Source organism: Colobus angolensis, unplaced genomic scaffold, assembly GCF_000951035.1.
Source record: "Colobus angolensis palliatus isolate OR3802 unplaced genomic scaffold, Cang.pa_1.0 Scaffold112, whole genome shotgun sequence".
NCBI classification, from domain to species: domain Eukaryota; kingdom Metazoa; phylum Chordata; class Mammalia; order Primates; family Cercopithecidae; genus Colobus; species Colobus angolensis.
Window position 1 is genome coordinate 8,961,629 of NW_012112253.1, and position 20,211 is coordinate 8,981,839.

Genomic DNA, 20,211 nt, shown 5'->3' on the forward strand with positions numbered 1-20,211 from the left:
ACCTAGGTCTTTGCAGATGTAATTAAGTTAAAAATCTCTAGATGGGATCACCCTGAATTTAGGTTGGGCTATAAATTCCAGGACAGGCATGCTTTCAAAATAAAGGCAGAGGGAGATATGACAGGCTATGCATAGGAAAGGCTATGCAAAGATGGAGGCAGAAATTGGCGTGATGCACCTATGAGTTAAGAACACCAAGAACTGCTGGTAGCCACCAGAAGGCAAAAGAGAGGCACAGAACAGATTCTCCCTCGGAGCCTCCAGAAGGAACCAACCCTAATGACACCTTGATTTTTAGACTTCCTGGTCTCCAGAAATGTGAGAAAAGAAATGTTTGATGTTTTAAGCCACCTAGTCTGTGGTACTTTGTTATATACAGCCCTAGGAAACTAACACAGAGGACTAACCAAAAGGAACCTATGACCTCACGGAAAAATCCATCTTCTGTCTATAATTATGTTAAGATCAAAGACATGCTACCAAATAAATGTCTCTACTCATTTTGCTGGCCTTCTAGCTTTTTTCTACAGAGTTGAAGAATAACACCATTAAGGAAGTGCCCAGCTTAGAAACTGATAGCATTAATATGATGTACAGTCAACCAGTGGCTTAAATTCATTGCTGATCTGGGTAAATCAGATGAGAGTACCACAAAGTAAAAAACTTTTGACTATTCACCCTAAGAATTAACAAATAACATCAAAAAGAGACACCTTCTAAACATGCAAAGGATCACTTGAAGATGGCTTCAAATCAAATGAGATTTCTAACAGGATATCAATATCTGTGGTTTTATAGAGATGTTTAAAACTCAAGCTAATTCATTGTTTCTAGAGTAAATCAAACAGATTTTCTTTCTTCTTAAACTTTCTGTGAGGTAAATCACAGGTTACAAAGTATTGAGCTATTAAAAAGATGGGTGAGGAATCCAAAGTTTAAATAAAAGAATGCATTTAGTAAGAAGTTATTTTAAAGGATTCAGAATATAAAATAAGTGACATCATATGAAAAACACAGAAACAGCCTAATACTAGAAAAAAGCCAGTATAACTAATGCAACTAGGTCTAAGAACAGGGAAACATTTCCCAGTCATTCTGCAAAGTCATTAACTGTTTTTCCCTCAACAAAATAGTGATGAAATAATTTTGAACTCAGATTTTTAAGATTACAGAACATAGAACTTACGCTTCCAGGCAGGGTAGCATGTAGCAGAATTACATCCTGCTAAAAACAATGAGAAAGGGAAGATTAAAAAGAACGTGTTTAAGGCCAGGCACAATGGCTCACACCTGTAATCCCAGCACTTTGGGAGGCCGAGGTGAATGGACCACTTGAGGTCAGGAATTCAAGACCAGCTTGGCCAGCATGGTGAGACCCTGTCTGTACTAAAAATAGAAGAAAAAAAAAAATTAGCTCGGCATGGTGGTGTGTGCCTGTAATCCCAGGTACTCAGGAGGTTGAGGCAGAAGAATCGCTTGAACCCGGGAGGTGGAGGTTGCAATGAGCCAAGATCGTGCCGCTGCACTCCAGCCTGAGTGACAGAGACAGACTCCATCTCCCCCGAAAAAAAAAAAAAAAAGTTAAAGGCATCAAAGAGCAGCTAAGGCAATGAGGACTAGGAGGACTAAGATTCCACAGAGCAGAAAACCTCAGAGATAAGAGATGACTTCTGTCACCACTGAAGAGATCTGTGATCCTGAGCACCAGCAAGAGGCTAAGGATCTGGGTCTTTCCCAGGCACGGACCACTGCTGGAGGAACAGAGAACCTGCAGAGTGGGTTTCCAGATTATTTTTGAAAAGGTTATAGTAATTCACTTTCTTAGCAATTGGTGTGTATTTCCCTTTTCAATTTTTGATGATCTGAATGGGTAAAAAAATTGGTTAACCTATTGTTGCTTTAATTTATATTTCCCTAGTAGCAAGGTTGGTCATCTTATCATATTGGCCATTTGAATTTTCTCTTTTATATGAACTAATTCATAACTTTTGCTCATTTTGTTTTAAAACAATGGATAAGCTCTACAGAGTTAACTTTTTCTAATCGAATTTCCAAAATTTTAATTCAATATGGATTCCTTTGAGTTTTGTTTCAAAACTGCAATTTTTGTTTTGTTTTGAGACAGTGTCTCACTCTATCGCCCAGACTGGAGAGTGCAGTGGTGCAATCCTGGCTCACCGCAACCTCCACCTCCCAGACCTAAGAAATTCTCCCACCTCAGCCTGCCAAGTAGCTGGGACTACTACACCATTATGCCCAGCTAATTTTCGCACTTTTTAGAGATGGAGTCTATGTTGCCCAGGCTGTAAAAAATTTTTAATTGACAATTAAAAATTGTATATATTTATCGATTACAACGCAATTTTTAAAATACATATACATTATGGAATGGCTGAATCAGCCTAATTAACATATGCACTACCTCACGCACTTATTTTTTGTGGCAAGAACACTTAAAATCTCCTAGTAATTTTCCAAAAATATAATACATTAACTACAGTCACCATGTTGCACAACAGATTTCTCAACTTATTCCTCATATCTAACTGAAATTTTATCTCTGTTGTTAATGTCTTCCCAATTCTCCCCTGACCTCCAACCTTGGTAACTACTGTTCTACTCCCTGCTTCTATCAGTTTGACTTTTTCAGATTCCATATATAAGTGAGAATATGCAGTTTTTCTCTTTCTGTGCCTCTCTTATTTCACTTAACATAAATGTCCTCCAGATTCATCCATGTTGTTGCAAACGACAGGATTTCCTTCTTTTTAGAGTGAATACTATTTGATTGTGTATATATACATTTTTTTTTTTTTTTTGTATTTTTTAGTAGAGACGGGGTTTCACCGTGTTAGCCAGGATGGTCTCGATCTCCTGACCTCGTGATTCGCCCATCTCGGCCTCCCAAAGTGCTGGGATTACAGGCTTGAGCCACCGCGCCCGGCCTTATATACATTTTCTTTATCCACTCATCTGCTGATGAACACTTAGGATGATTCCATATCTTGGCTATTGTAAATGATGTTGCAATGAATATGTAAGTACAGATATTTCTTCAACATAACTAATTTCATTTTCATTGAATGTATATCCAGTAGTGGGACTGCTGGATAATATGGTAGTTCTATCTGTGATTTTTCTGAGGCATCTCTACATTCTGGATAATATGGTAGTTCTATCTGTGATTTTTCTGAGGCATCTCTACATTGTTTTCCATAATGGCTGTACTAACTTACATTCCCACCAACAATGTGCTAGGTTCCCTTTTCTCCACATTGGCAACCCTTATCTTTTGACTTTTTGGTAATAGCCATCCTAACAAGTGTGAACTGACATCATGGTTTTAATTTGCATTTCCCTGATGATTAGTTATGTTGAACATTTTTTCATATACCTGTTGGCCATTTGTATGTCTTCTTTTGAGAAATGTCTATTCAGGTCCTTTGCCCACTTTTCAGTCGAGTATTTGCCTTCTTGCTACATAAGGAGTTGAGTTCCTTACACAGTTTGGATATTATCCCCTTATCAGATGTATGGTTGGTAATATTTTCTCCCCTTACATAGACTGTCTCCTCACTCTACTGATTGCCCATTTTTCTATTGTTATTGTTTTGTTCTCAATTTACAAGAGCTTTTTGAATATTAGCAGTTTTAATCATTTAACTGCCATACAGAATGTAAACTTCTCCCTCAGTCTTTTTCGTTTGTTCACGTTAGCTGGGTTCTTCTTAATCTGAAGCTTAAATAATAGTCCTGGGGCCAGGTGCAGTGGTTCATACCTATAATCCCAGCATTTTGGGAGGTTGAGGTGGGCAGATCACATGGGGCCAGGAGTTTGAGACCAGCCTGGCCAACATGGCAAAACCCTGTCTCTACTAAAAATTTAACAATTAGCCAAGCGTGGTGGTGCACATCTGTAATCCCAGCTACTCAGGAGGCTGAGGGACGAGAATCGCCTGAACCCAGGAGGTGGAGGTGGCAGTGAGCCACTGCACTCCAGCCTGGGTGACAGAGCGAGACTCAGTCTCAAACAAACAAACAAAAAAATTGGGGGGATCTTTATTTCATGCTTTCTCTCATTAAGAAAAGAGAGGACAATAAAGTGTAAGAAAAGAGGGGACAATGAAGTGTTAGAAGAAAAAAAAGCACAACAGTCCAGCCACTGTCTGTGGAAAATGAAACGGCTATGTGAATTTTTTATTTTTTGGCACCTCTTTTAAAAACTCCACTTAATGACCTACCTGCATTACTGAAGTGTCTCTTGTTGGGGTGATTGTAGTTATCTCTTGGGTGTCCATGCATCTGTGGGCCATGGGAGGCAGGCAAATGAGGCTTCTGAGGGTGAAGGTTGTGTGAGGTATGGGACTGAGATATCAGAGAGTCCCGGCTGGAGCCTGAGGCCTCTGGACGAAATGGTTTCTTACCCCCAGTCACGTCATCTTTCTTCTTTTGCTCCTAAAGAGTAAAAGGAAACCAAAGAAGCTCAAGATCCCAGGCTTAATTCCCCAGAGAAGAATAAAGGCTATCACCTCTAAATAGCTCCCTCTTGTCCTTCTTAACTTTTGAACTGCCGTTCACTACCTCCTAACCAAAAAACGCTCATAAATTCCACTGTTAGGCTATTTGCTGGGGGAACTCAGTGGAATTTATGCTGAGTTTGACCATCACTGCTAAGTACCTGCAAGAACACATGCATACACCGCTAGATGTCACTGTACAGGGCACTGTACAGTTGCCCAGGCTGGTGGCACTCTCGGAGGATCATCTTGGACCACGTAAAGCCAAGACTACCAACTTTCCAAGGCTAACCGCAACAAAAAACCCTCCACTGTTCAGTGGGAACTAACTCCTAAGCCAAAGTCATCAAGCTAAATATCTGAATGTTGGAGTAACATTATTCCTTATCACACAAGTCAAATGTTTGATATAAAAAAAAAAATCACAAAATAAAAAGAATAAAGTGACCTAAAACCTAACCAGCAAGGGAATTACTGTTAATACTTTGGCACATATTTTTTAAGCTTTTCTTTGTATTTATATAGAGGTTTTTAAACAAAAATATTTGGCATTCATTTTTCACTTAATGTATAAGTCTTTCCATGTAAATACTTATTTCTACAATATTATGTTTAATGATTGATTAGTACTTCCCAATATGGATATATCATGAACTACTGAGTTTTGTTTTTTGTTTTTTTGAGACAGAGTCTCACTCTGTTGCCCAGGCAGGCGTTCAGTGACGCAATCTCAGCTCACTGTAACCTCTACCTCCTGGTCTCATGCAATCCTCCCACCTCAGCCTCCTGAGGGGCTGGGGCTACAGGCATGTGCCACCATACCCAGCTAATATTTGTAGTTTATGTAGAGATGAGGTTTCATCACGCTGGACAGGCTGGTCTTGAACTCTTGGCCTCAAGTGATCCACCCCCGCCTCAGCCTCCCAAAGTGCTAGGATTACAGGCATGAGCCACCATGCCTGGACACACTGAATGTATTTCTTATTGCTGGGCTTCCAAGTACTTTCCATTATAAACATGTTTAAATCTCTATCTCCTTCTCAAACTAAATTCCTGGAAGCAAAACTGCATGCTTTAGTCTTAATAAATCTTGCTGAATTCTCCTCCAGAAAAGTTGTGACAATGTATACTCCCACTATTAGGATACCACCATTTTTGTTATTCAACTTATACTCATTTTTGATCCCTAAATGAATGAAGTCTTTCATTATTATGTTTCCAACTTCAGTCCCTCTTCCTAATTTTCACTCCCTTCTAAAGGGCCTTTCCTAACTATTTCATTCCCTCCAGGGCCTTTCCTGACTATCCTTTTATAGATTTTTTATAATGCTTATTAGTATATGATTCCTGTATGTTACTGCTATAACATATTCTTCCACGTAAAATTAAATTATAAACTACTTGAGGGTGCTGCTTCACAGGCCAACACAGCACTGGGCACAGTGTAACAAACACTCCTGAGTGCCTCCCTGTCCCCGGCACCTTTCTATTCCATTCTATGTGCTGAGGACATAGCAGTAGATGAGAGACACAAAATCTCTGCCTTCATGGAGCTGACACATTAGTGGGGGTGGTATTTAATGCTCACAGATTGAACCAAACGTCCAACTTGGGTACAGCCCATGTGGCAAGTCAGCAGATACGCAAATGGGCACACCTACACAAGGAGCATTGCCTCTGCAGCCTCCTCCATTTCACTTTTGCACCTATCCCCCTACTCCAAAGGAGAGGCAACTTCTAAGCACCTCTCACAAGTGAATAGCAGGACCCCTTCCATACAAAAGCTGGAAGGACACCAAGCAGATGGTCCAGAAAAGAAGAGAAAAAATATTTTCTGCCTACCACCCTATTACTTCCTAGGAGCCACATTTATAAGCTACCATAAGACATGTACAGAAGAAAAATGCACATGTAAGAAAAAACCTGGTGAACAAATGATTCTAGGACATAAAAACACAGGGTAAACACTCTTTGTCAGAATTTCAACAATGTTAGGCTCCAATACATTGGCTATTTCACCCATCTGGTCTTATTGTTTGACTATTAGCACCAGCAATAACCCATGATTCTGTGACTATCTCCCTGTGGAAAAACAATAATTAAGAGATTTTTCTGTGGAGTTGGTATTTGTTTGTATGAATTAGGATTGCATTTGTACTTTACCTCCTCTTCTTGAGACCTTTTCTTATGAGCCATCTTGTATAACTTATGCAGTTTTCGAGCATCAAATTCTGTAAACTTGGAAACAAAAATCCATAAGTTCCTAAAAAGAAAAATGAACAGTTCTGGTGAATTATAGAATTAGAAAAGCAATTTTTTATTATCTTCATGGATGGCAAACTAATAAATTTTGCTGTGGTATATTCCCTAAGCATAGAAATTAAATTACAGAAATATTATTTCAAGTGTTTGCGTTAATAATACAGTAAGTCTAACTTAATGTTGTCAACAGGTTCTTGGAAACTGCAACTTTAAGTGAAACAAAACCAATTTTTTTTTCTCATCAATGTTACAATGAAACAAAGCTGAAGGAAACAATGTTATTTGAGGACTTACTGTACACCTTTATATGGTTCTGCCAAAAGAGTATGACAGAGGGATTTAGAGACTAAGGCTCTGTCAGTACCTAAAACTCTTCTGAATTTATATCACTGACACCCCGGACTCCAGTCCTTTAAGTTTTCCTTCATTTTCTGGACTCTACCACAAATCCATCAGCATGACTATCTCCCAGGTTGTGGCCTCCATTCAGTCGGTCATCTCTGTGTTACTGCCCCTCCTTCCTCCCAGTTGTCGCCACCATGACCTTTCATTTATTCCTTAAAACTCTCAGTGACTTCTTCCCTCCAATTCCATTATGCTCACCCTAGCATGGTGTTTCTGCACAATAGGGGAATGATATGATGAAATGGGTGTTTAGAAAGAGTAAGCACAGGTAGTCAGAGTGAGCGCCATAAAGGAGTCTCATATCTTCTCAAACTTCCTAACAGGTAGTTTCACCATGGCTTGCTGCTGACAGGACACCTGTACAGGCTCCCTAACTAGAAAGCCTGCTGCATCAGGTGAAGAGCCACTTACCTTCCTGTCTAAAGCCTCCTATAAAGAGCTTCAGTCTTTTTAACAAACTCTCTTTAAACCCTAAACACCACCCAGTCCCCTCCCTGACCCACTTTCAAGTCTTTGCTGAAGCCTGAGAATTCTGTTCATCTCAGCAATTCAACTCAGGTCATGTACGCTCAGTTCAAGTGCGCCTGCCTGCCTCTCAGAAGACCTTCCTTCCTGACTACTCTTCACGCACTTCCTTCTCAGCCCTTCCACTCTATCTGGTCTTGCATTTGCTGCCTCATGATGAACAGTTTCTCCGGAGGCTTGCCTTGTACTACTTTTTTGACTTGTAAAGGGCGAGGACCTTATAAACTACGGCTAGCCAAGATCACAGTGCCTGGCACATTTAAAAATGAGTCTGTTCAGCGGGATGACCTTTTGCTATCTTCTAGTCAGTGTTAAATTTAAAAAGGAAAAAAAAAAAAAAAAAGGCCAGATGCCGGCTAGCCAAGATCACAGTGCCTGGCACATTTAAAAATGAGTCTGTTCAGTGGGATGACCTTTTGCTATCTTCTAGTCAGTGTTAAATTTAAAAAGAAAAAAAAAAAAAAAAAAGGCCAGATGCCCGCTAGGTAAAGAAAGAAGCTGGCAACAGTGTTAAGGTGAAAAAAGTACCATTTTGAAAATTAAATTTTTTTTATAGGGGTGAAGCATGCTGTGGACACCATCATGCAGAAGTTTTCTTAAATCCACTTTTCACTCAAAAACCAGTCCTCTGAGATTGGACATATTATACAAAGATAATCACATCATCCATGAACTATACAAGTTCAAAATAACTGTGGTTATGTACAAACAAGCACATGTACCCTCTGAGTCTAAAATAAAATAAAAACGAAGTAACTGTGATTAATGGAAAGAGATTTAATGTTACAACTGCCTTTTAGAATTTCCAGCCATGACTGGGCGCAGTGGCTCATGCCTGTAATCCCAGCACTTTGGGAGGTCAAGGCAGGCAGATCACCTCAGGTCAGGAGCTCGAGAAGAGCCTGGTCCACATGATAAAACCCCATCTCTACTAAAAATACAAAAATTAGCCAGGCGTGGTGGCAGGTGCCTGTAACCCCAGCTACCCGGGAGACGGAGGTTGCAGTGCCAAGATTGTGCCACTGCACTCCAGCCTGGGTGATAGAGTGATAGAGTCAGACTCCGTCTCATTTAAGAAAAAAAAAAGAATGTCCAGTCATGTTTCCTTAAAATATCCAAAGTGAATAGTGGATATATACCTAGCAATCCCACTACTGGGTATCTATCTACCCAGGGGAAAATAAGTCATTATATGAAAAAGACGCTTGAACTCACATGTTTATAGCAGCACAATTTGCAATTGCAAAAATATGGAACCAGCCTAAATGCCCATCAACCAACAAGTGTATAAAGAAAATGTGGTATATACATACCATGGAATACTACTCAGCCATAAAAAGGAATAAAATAATTGCATTTGCAGCAACCTCAATGGAGCTGGAGACCATTATTCTAAGTGAAATAACTCAGGAATGGAAAATCAAACATTGGATGCAAAGGCATAAAAATGATATAATGGACTCTGGGGGGAAGGGGGCTGAGGGATAAAAGATGACACATTGGGTGCAGTGTGCACTGCTCGGGTGATAGGTGCACCAAAATCTCAGAAATCACCACTACAGAGCTTATCCATGTAACCAAACACCACCTGTTCCCTAAAACTACTGAAATCTTTTTAAAAATTTTAAGTGGATATATAAAGGAACATTTATAAACCGTGATGCCTTAAACACTGGTAAGTTCTAGATTAACTGCTTTAATCCAAATTACTACTTTAATTATTAAAGAAGGATATGAGAATAGAGAACTCAAAGTTCTTGTGGTTTTAACCTCTGTTTCACCATGCGTTGGTACAGAACCAACCAATTAGTTGTACTAGATACAGTAATATCTGAATATCTAGGTATCAACCTGAGATGGGTATAGTTAAGACCAGATGATTTCTGTCCCTTGTAGGCTTAAAGAAAATTTATTTCTGAGAACAGACCATCAAATCCAGTACCACTATCTTTCTCTCATAAAATAAATTAATTACATCATCCTACCCCTTCAAAAGGCTGGTCTCAGTGGAATGGCCTATTTCGTGGAAAGGAAGTTAAAGCCTGCAGGTATATTGCCAACAGATGAGTTTTGTTGGGAAGAAGGTTTCTTAGGTGGCTATGCCACCTTTTATTAAAAGAAAACAGAATCCACTCCCACACTCAGTCAAATCAAATGGGGCAGACGAGGCCAAAGTGGTTACCTCCTCCAGAGTTTGATGTGCTCCTGATCTGAGTAGGCTTTAAGGCACTCGGCTATCCGGTCTCCGATTTTCAGGAGGCAGTTCCGGGTGTGTTCCAGTTGTTCTTGCACATTGAGCCCCTTGTCAGGTTTGTCGAGCTGTTTCAGTGCCTTTTTCACAGGCCTCATCCTCTCCTTACACTGCAATAGGACAAAAGAATAAAGACATAAACAATCTGCAGAAAATAAGTCTTGTCTTTTGCTTATTGTGCTGTCAATGAAAACACAGCCCACCCTATGCCATACAATTGCTAGAGGAAGAGTGGGTAAAGCTAGTGCAGTGGAGTAAATGTCAGTGTTAAAGTCAGAAAATCCTGAGGTGCAGTGCCAGCACCATCACTTAGAGTTATGTGATAACACTTCACGCCTTACTTAACTTCTCTAAATACTGCTTCCTCATCTGCAAGAGGCATGGCATGCCTTACAAGCCCATTCTGAAGATCTAATAAGGAGCAGTATTACAGACCTAACCTGAAATTCTCCCACCACAAACTGTCTAAACATACAGGATAAAATATTTACAAATCCTTTAGGCTTGAAAGAAAGCAAAAGAAAGGCTTCCAGATAAAGATGGTAAACAGAACACATGAATCTTTTCTCTGCCTCCCCAATCCAACTAAAACAATGGTAAAGGGAAGGTCCTTAAAAGAGACAAGCCCACAAAGACAGCGAAAACAAGAGAGAGGATAACAGCAACAAAATATTGGCAGCATGGGAAATGACAAAACAGATCTGAGAAAATGAAATTTGAAGCCAGGAGTAAAAAGAGCCAAGAAGTAACCCGGCTTACATGGCAAAACTCCCCCAAAGGTGAGGTGTCTTCAGAAGGAGGGATGAGGGCTAAAATGGGGAGTGGTTTAAAAACGCTTAAGAAGTAACACATATCCAGATTCATAGGATACCCAGATCTCTAACTCCACCCAGTAACAAATACAAAGACTTATTCTCCAGAAAAGGATAAAAGAACCTCTGAGCTGGACTGCACAGGCACAGATGAGGGGTGAGCCCACCACAATGAAAACAGGATTATGTGAGCAAGTGAGCACAGTCACACAGGATGAGTCACCACCCAAGTCTTCTGCCTCTCAGATTCCAGAATGGAAGGAGCCAGGCCTTCACACTCCAGAGAGTCAGGAAACTGGGGCATTCTTCACAAAATGTGACCGTCCCAGAGGAAAAACCAAATGATCCTGACTACCCATCGGAAGTTTCTGCTAGATCATCCTATAGTGAAAACTTTCAAAGGAGATCAAGCCCCACCACCCACATGCTCAAACTTCCAATGAGATGTTTAGTCCTCCATTCTTAAATATGAACTGACAACTGAGATCAGCAAAGCCATCAAGGCAATAGGCGTAACATGAACAATGGAAAACAAAGAGAAGTATAAAGATATTCAAGAGTGGTGGAGGAAAAAGGTATTCGAAATAAATAATGTGAAACAAAGTTGAAGGAATCTCCCAGAAAGTAGAGTAAAAAGCAGAAATGAGCAACTTAAAAAGACAAAATTAGGAACCAACATCCAGAATTCGATATCCAAAAACAATAAATTCCATAAAGGTAAAACTGGGAACTTACAGAAAATTACCACCGTATAATTCAAGAAAATTTCACAGAATGGTGTAGGAATATGGTTGTCAGCCACTGAGTATCTGGCACAATGAACTAAGACAGACACGTGGCCATGAAATTTTCAAATAATGAAAACTCTACAAACTTCCATCACTTTGTGGTCATTTCCACAGCTATATACTTATGATCTGTGGATTTTTCTGTGTTATATTTCAATTTTTAAAAAGGGCATAAAATAAAAAATATACCAAAAACTAAAAGACTTCTGTAATGACTATAAAAAATAAAAGATTAGTATTAAGAAAATAAAAAGAATTCCTACAGAAAAGGTAAGAAAGATAAATTATTCCAAATATGCCAATTTGGAATAAATGAATACGCAATTCACAAGGAACATGAATGACGACTAAAATATGAAAATAAAAGTCCAATGACCTTCAGTATTTCATAGCCCTCAGATTAGCAAAAATTAACAACTGTTAACTGAGTCAGAAATTAACAACTGTTTCTAAGGCTGGCAAGCAATTGGAACTTGAATTCATTGCTATAATTAATGCAATCTCTACAACTGCTTTCAAGAGTAACTCAGGTATCTAATAAAGTGGCAGATGTGTATACCTAATGAATGACCTACCATTTTTGCTCAAGCCATACACCCTAGAGAAGCTCTCACTTGTGTGGTACAAGAAAATATGTGCAACAATTTCACTGCAGCCTATCTGTAGTAGCAAACACCTGGAAAAATCCTGATGTCCACCAATACGAGAAAGAATAAACTGTGGAAGAATAAATTGTGGGATAACACGAAATTTCAATGACAGCCACAATTAACATATATAAATCTCAAAAATGTTGACTGTTATGAGAGGAAAAGCAAATTACAGGATACACAAGTGTGCCAATTACAGTTTTAAGACAAGGAAATCAATCCTCTGTATTGTTTATATGTGGGAGGCCAGGCAGCACAATGGTTATGGACCCAACCTCTCATGCCAAACTGCCTGGGTCAAAACTGTGTTCTATGTCTTAGCTGTGTGACATAGGGCAAATCACTTAACTCTCTTCACCTTATTTTTAAATATGCAAAATGGAAACAATAGCCTACCTCACAGGATTGTTGTGGAAAAAATATACATAAAGCACATAAACATTAACTAGCTATTAATGTGAGCTACTATCATCTTTACAGACATAAGTAGTAAAACTCTCGAACCACACGTTAAATATAAAAATTGAATTTGGAATCATAGTTACATCTCAGAGGTAAGAAAGAGAGAAAAGGCCCAGCGCAGTGGCTCACACCTGTAATCCCAGCACTTTGGGAGGCCAAGGCGGGCAGATCATGAGGTCAGGAGTTCGAGATCAGCCTGACCAACATGGTGAAACCCCATCTCTACTAAAAATGCAAAAGTTAGCCGGGCGTGGTGGTGCGCGCCTGTAATCCCAGCTATTCAGGAGGCTGAGGCAGGAGAATTCCTTGAACCCAGGAGACAGGCTGCAGTGAGCCAAGATCACACCACTGCACTCCAGCCTGGGCGACACAGCAAGACTCTGTCTCCAAAAAAAAAAAAAAGAGAGGAAAAATAGCATAGGTTGAGAGGGAGGTACACCAAGGGATTCAGCTTTATATTCTGAGTCTTAAAGAATTCAGATTTGACAAAACTTCATGGTATATTTATCAATGCCTATTATATCCCTGAAATTTCTCTGCATCTTTTAAAGATTTCATAATATAAAAACAAGATTAAATGAGTCATTTTTAAGAGCATTTTTTAAATGTCATGGCAGAACATTAGATATCATTTTCTCTTATAAACACTCGGATAAGAAAGACTAGGAAACAGATCAGTTAGCTGACTATGTAATTATTCATTTATTCAATTTACTCACTTAATGATATACTACTAGCATCTAAATATACTTTATATAAAACATAATACTTGTCCTCAGAGAGCTCACAGGCTAAAAAGATACTTAATAGAGATAAAAGTGAAAGAAAACATTATCTATATATATGTGTGTATAGGTTTTAGATAACTCAGAAGAAGAAGTCAAAGAGAGGTTACAGGACAGGGTCAACAGGGTCCTTTGCTGCCACAGGACAGAAGTATTTTCAAATTTGGAAGAAAGCAGCTTTTTCTTTCGGCCTGAATGGGCTGTTTGATTAACAGATTTGTGGAAGTATGGGGAGGAGAAACCACAGAGGTGGGGAAGGGATGGTGGCACAGTGAAATCTATACCTGCAGCTCCAGCCAGGGGCAAAGGAGCCTTGAGGACACACTGGCCTGTATCCAATCCTGTGCAAGACCTGGTCCATGCACTCGCTCCCCATTGCCTTGCCCTCCCCTCTTCTCCTGTTACCTTTTATTCTTCCTTCAGAACTCAACTCAAACATCACTTCCTTACACAAGCCCTTCTGGCATCCCCTGACTAGGTCAAATTCCCTTCTCATAGCATCTCCACAGTATGCACTCTCTCTCCTCCAGAGGCCTGTCTGTGACAGGTGCACCAACATGATTTGTGTAGTTATCTAACTCCCCTACTCAAATGTAGTTTACAATGACAGAAATGGTTATCTATTCAACATGGTAACTCTGGGGGCTGGAACACAGAAAACATTCAATAAATATTTGCTCAGTGAACACTTCTCTTTCCCAAATGCCTCTAAGAGCCCTTGGAGCCTCTCTTAACTAGGAGCACAAGACATGAAATCCACTCCTTAAACCTCCCCTCAATAAAAGACAAGAAAATCTCTTCCTGCCAGCCTGCTGAAGATGAAGAGCACATGGTCTTCAGATATTGTAAGCAATGTGTTTCCAAAGTAATGTACTATTGCTCAGCTCAACTGAAGCTCTGGCTGGACCTATAAAAGGCAGAGCCACAGCAAGCACTGTGGCTGCAGACACTGGTATCCCCCAATTTCAAGACTTACTATGCTGAATGTCTCCTGGTCCAGATCATCATCCTCATCCTCTCCAATGGGGACAGGTTCACTTCCTGCTGTAATATGGACAGGACCCTGAGATCGCTTTGATTTACTCGAAGATTTGGCATCACCACTTTTAGGCTTTTAAAAAAGAGTTACAAGGAGTCATTGTCATTTGTGCAATCCTACCATGGAATTTGGATTTCTTACCTACGTTGTGTTATTACAATGGGTAAATATGATGGTCTCAGTTTATTTTTTAAAAAGTAAAATAAAATCCTGAAACATCATGAAGACAAACCTATCTGATTAGCAGCTTACACATTATTCCCATTTCTGTCTCTAAATGTACCCAATTACAACTTCAATTTCATCAGTGCTATTTTTGGGCTTCTACTCCTTTATCCATAAAATGCACAGAAATGTCATCAAGAGGTTAAGATCGTAAATTGGCAGAACTCTTCTAGCGTATCATGTAGCAACTTTTATTAACAGCATACCTTTTGATTTAGGAATCTGCTGCATTACTAAATTATTATAAATGAAATCTATATAAATCTCAATTATATTGAAGGAAACGTTGCAGAAGGATATATAAAATGACTTCATGTACTTTTTTTTTCTTTTTTTGAGACAGATTCCTGCTCTGTCATCCAGGCTATAGTGTAGTGTCATGATCTCAGTTCACTGCAACTCCACCTCCTGGGTTCAAGAGATTCTTCTGCCTCAGCCTCCCAAGTAGCTCAGATTACAGGCACACGCCACCACACCCAGCTAATTTTTGTATTTTTAGTAGAGACAGGGTTTCACCATGTTGTCCAGGCTGGTCTCGACCTCCTGACCCTGTGATCCACCCACCTGGGCCTCCCAAAGTGCTGGGATTACAGGTGTGAGCCACTGCGCTTGGGTTGACTTCATGTACATTTTTAAGCATACAGCATGCTTTGTTTATAGTTATATGGACATGCACTATAATATGTACTACAAATATAAATACATGAATAGGAAGGTTTCAAACCCACTTCACAGTAGTGGTTATGGGGAGAACAGAGGAAGAGTAATAAAATCAGGGAAAAGGAATGGGGGCAGCTTCAACTGTACCAGTCATATGTTCATGAAATACAAAAGGTATCAGCCTCTCCCCCTGCCTGGCCCCGCCAAAAAAAAGAAAAAAGCCACTTCAAGTAAACACGAAAAAATGTTAATAACAGTTGTGATAGCTGGAGAGTGGATAAACAGATGTTTGCTAAAATTGTTCTTTGTGTTTTTATTTTTTTAATATTTTACTTTAAGAAAAAGAATGTGTTTCTGTGGGAGCACAACTGCAGGTTATTTGTCACAATATGGTCTATTAACATCAAAAATTAGAAAGTATTTCAAAATGGGAAATTCAAATTGCTTCTAACATGTGACACCCAAACAGAATCCTCCCCAACTATTAAAAATGTTTTTGTTTGGTTTGTTTTTTTTTTTTGAGACAAGGTCTTGCTCTATTGCCCAGCCTGGAGTCAAATGTGACAGAACCATAGCTCAATACAGCCTCGAGCTTCTGAGCCTAAGCAATCCTCTCACCTCTGCCTTCCAAGTAACTGGGCCCACAGGCACGTGCCACAATGCCCAGCTAGATTTTCTTGTTTTTATTTTGTAGAGACGAGGTCTCCCTAAGTTGCCAAGGGTGTAAAAATGATTTTAACATTTATTCACTTGGAAAGTTGTGATACACTGCTAAGTGAGGAGAAAAGACTACCCAAACAGTCTAATCTGATTTTTATCTTTGTTTTTAAATATGTTTATTTTATATTTAATAATATAAAATTTCAAAGTACTTATCAAGAAATCTGTATTAGAGTTATCACTGGATATTAGAATTATAGCAGTTGTTTCTGTTTTGGCAATGATTTTACTGTGTTCAGATGTCAGCAAGTATACACTGCAACACTGTACCAAATTATTGGGTTTAGAATGAACTTCATAAAACCCCTAATGTAAAGGTTATAATAGCAAGGCTTTTCATCCATTTACATTCCAATAACTCTGGCTAATATTTGTTTTTGACTCAAACTCTTCTTCAAATTCAGCTGTGGACTGTGCTTCTCTAATATGAATCTGAGAACATATTTCGTATTTACACGTAAATGAAGATTTCTCTCACCTGTCCTATCTCATTCAAACATTTCCCCCTGAAATATGTAATAAAAGACCAAGTAAAGGCCTTCTTTTTTAAAAAACACCCCAAACTTGCAGGTTCCCCTCTCTCTGCAAGGACAGGTGCAGGTATTCCATCAACAGCCGCACCTATGCTTCTTAAACATACCCATAAAAAGACAATTATTGCAGGGCCCTCAAATCTCACGCTACTTCTAAATCCAAACGGGGAATTGCAAAGGCTGTGGGTATCTCCATGAACAGAAGGGCACCATTACCTTTTCCTTCTTGTCTTTTGACTTCTTTCTTTCCTTGTCCCCTTCTTTGTCTTTCCTAGAACTCATTTGCTTCTCCTTGTTCTCCTTGTTCTCTTTCTTCTTCTGTTTTTTTTTCATTGGACTTTTTTCCAAGCCATCATCCTAGGAAACAAAACAGGGCTCTGAATTTTTATCACAAATTTTATATCTACTTATGTACTTTCTGGAAAAAGAAGCATTGCCCCCAGTGGTTCATCATTGTCTATACTTAGAAGCTTGTCTTCAAGCAAATAGCCTCAAGGCACTCAGAAAAGTCTAAACTTTCCAGTAACAACCAGTTAAAACTGTAGAGGTGGAAGCTCTCTACTGATATCCTCTCATTTAATTCTCAGAGCAACCCTTCAACATGAGTTTTATCATTCTCATTTCACGGATGGAAACTGAGTACCAAAGAGATTATATACCTGTACACAGTCAGCTAATAACTGATCAGGTTGCTCATATTTAAATTTATGTATGTACTGGCCAGGCACATTGGCTCATGCTTATAATTCTAGTACTCTGGGAGGCTGAGGCAGACCTATCACCTGAGGTCAGGAGTTTGAGACCAGCCTGGCCAACATGGTGAAATCCTGTCTCTTTTAAAAATACAAAAATTATTTTAGGTAGGAGAATCGCTTGAACCCAGGAGGTGGAGGCTGCTGTGGGCCCAGATCGCGCCACTGCACTCTACCTTAGGTGACAAAGTAAGACTGCATCTCAAAAAAAAACTAGTAATAAATAAATTTATGTATGTATGACTCAAATCCATGCTAGTTCCTGTACCCACTGCTGATCCTCTTGGAGCTAATATCCAGGTACAATTACACTTTCAGAAATTCCATAAAGTTGTCACTGAAATAGCACACTAAATGATACCAACTTACTATTCACTTTACTTAGACCAGAGGTTACAAACTGGCAAGCCAAACCTGACCCACGGGAGTTTTGTTAACAGAATTCCATAGCAGTTGTCCCCTTTACATTAGGCATGAGCTCTCTGGTAAACCACAGTCCTGACCACTCCCCCTCATTCCCAAGAATGAGGCTACGTGTCAATCACCATTTATCATTAAAACTTTAGGCTGGGAGCAGTGGCTCACTCTTGTAATCCCAGCACTTTGGGAGGCCAAGGCGGGCAGATCACCTAAGGTCAGGAGTTTGAGACCAGCCTGGCCAACATGGTGAAACCCTGTCTCTACTTAAAATACAAAAATTAGCCAGGCGTGCTGGCAGGTGCCTGTAATCCCAGCTACTCAGGAGGCTGAGGTAGGAGAATTGCTTGAACCTGGGAGGCGGAGATTGCAGTGAGCCAAGATTGTGCCACTGCACTCCAGCCTGTGGTACAAGAGTGAGACTTTGTCTCAAAAAGAAAAAAAAAAAAGCAACAAAATCTTTCAGAGTCCCCTTCATTTACTTCCATTATATATGAATTTGCAGCTGCTGACTCAAACTATATTCCTCTCTGACAGATTAAGCAAAGACTTAAATATTCTATTTCCATTTAATCCACTCATAAACCAAACACACTTCAGATGATTTTATTCTAGCTGGCACAATAAGTACAGCTAAAATAAATAAATAACCCGCAACTCTAACCCCACTTCATACTTTCACTTCTCCCTCTTCTGATGGATTATCTGAATGCCTAGGAGATGAAAGCTCAATTCCATGCTCCTCTTTCAGCCTGGGCACTTTGTTTTCCTTCTTTACCCGAGGCTTCCGCTTCTTTAATTTGGCCTGGAAAAGGAGAGAAAATGATGATTAAAGTACAAATCAAGACTCTCGAAAGCATAACCAAACAACATGATGACTCTTTATGGCAGTAGCAGACATATAATTCAAACAAGAAAATTCCAAGGAAATCAAGAGTGCAACTCATTTTACCTGACAAGACCAAACCAAAACAAATAAAAAAACCTATAGGCCTTATACATAGCCTATACCACATTAAAATATCCATGTTCCTTTTTTTTTTTTTTCCTCCCCGAGATGGAGACTTGCTCTGTCACCCAGGCTGGAGTGTAGGGTTGCCATCTTGCCTCACTGCAACCTCCACCTCCCAGGTTCAAATGATTCTCCCACCTCAGCCTCTCGAGTAGCTAAGTGGAACTACAAGCATGTGCCACCACAAATGGCTAACTTTTAGTGTGTCTTTAGTAAAAACAGGGTTTTGCCATGTTGGTCAGACAGGTCTCAAACTCCTGACTTCAGGTGATCCACCCACCTCAGCCTCCCAAAGTGCTGGGATTACAGGTGTGAGTCACCTCACCAGCCAAAATATCCATACTCCTTAAACCTACTGATTCCATATTTTTGGAATCCATCCTAAAGATAATTTTTTTTTTTTTTTTTTTGTGAGACAGAGTCTTGCTCTGTCACCCAGGTTGGAGTGCCGTGGCGCAATCTCAGCTCACTGAAAGCTCTGCCTCTCGGGTTCACGCCATTCTCCTGCCACAGCCTCCCGAGTAGCTGGGACCACAGGTGCCCACCACCACACCCGGTTAATTTTTTGTATTTTCAGTAGAGACGGGGTTCCACCATGTTAGCCAGGATGGTCTCGATCTCCTGACCTACCGATCTGCCCGCCGCGGCCTCCCAAAGTGCTGGGATTATAGGCATGAGCCACCGTGCCCGGCCAAGATATAATTTTTTTTAAAAAAGGAAAATCACTCTGTGTACAAAGATACAAATAAAGATAATATATTAAAGACATAATAGTAACATTAAAAAACCAGAAAGCAAGTTACATAAAATAAGGAAAAGATTAAAATACTGTTTATCTGCCTAATGAGACATGATCTGTAACATGATCTAATCTGCCTTTCTAGAGCCTAACACATAATATATTGCATACTCAACGTATTACATGAAGAATGAGACTTATGATCCTTTTGCTTGAAAAAAATGAGGTGTGGTATTATGGGTTTTTTTCCCTAAAATTTGCTTTGCTTATAATAATACAGGGAAATTAATATAAATGACATAGCTGCAAGAGAACTTAAAGAACATGCACACATGAGCTGCTAGTACAGGGTGTAATTTGTATTTCTTAGCTGGGATTCCATCTTTCTGGGCCTGAACTGAAATTATAAATTGGGGAAATAAAAGGAGATAAAGCTCAGTTGAATTCACTGAGAATTTAGCTAGTATTTCACATTGCAACTAAGGTCTAGTTTCAGAATTAATTGTGCATTCCAACTGTCAATTTTACTCTGGGATCCATTATTACAAGTACCACAGAGATAGATATAAGAACAGGCAAACCCATAGGTATTCAATGCAGTCTGTTCCAAAATTGAGAAAGTAGAATAAAGAAACAGTAACAATATGTGTGGAACAG

The 20,211-nt window shown here is 39.6% G+C and overlaps 1 protein-coding gene across 1 annotated transcript in view; it reads right to left on the reverse strand.

Annotated features, from left to right (window-relative positions):
* CHD2 (chromodomain helicase DNA binding protein 2) overlaps positions 1 to 20,211 on the reverse strand; it is a 146,771-nt gene that overhangs the window by 9,509 nt on the left and 117,051 nt on the right. Inside the window, exons 34-39 of the mRNA XM_011958054.1 lie at positions 18,480 to 18,608; positions 16,851 to 16,991; positions 14,434 to 14,568; positions 9,892 to 10,070; positions 6,681 to 6,780; positions 4,242 to 4,455 (exon numbers count right to left, since the gene is read on the reverse strand). Coding sequence (XP_011813444.1) covers positions 4,242 to 4,455; positions 6,681 to 6,780; positions 9,892 to 10,070; positions 14,434 to 14,568; positions 16,851 to 16,991; positions 18,480 to 18,608 — 898 coding nt within the window. The remainder of the gene's footprint in view (positions 1 to 4,241; positions 4,456 to 6,680; positions 6,781 to 9,891; positions 10,071 to 14,433; positions 14,569 to 16,850; positions 16,992 to 18,479; positions 18,609 to 20,211) is intronic.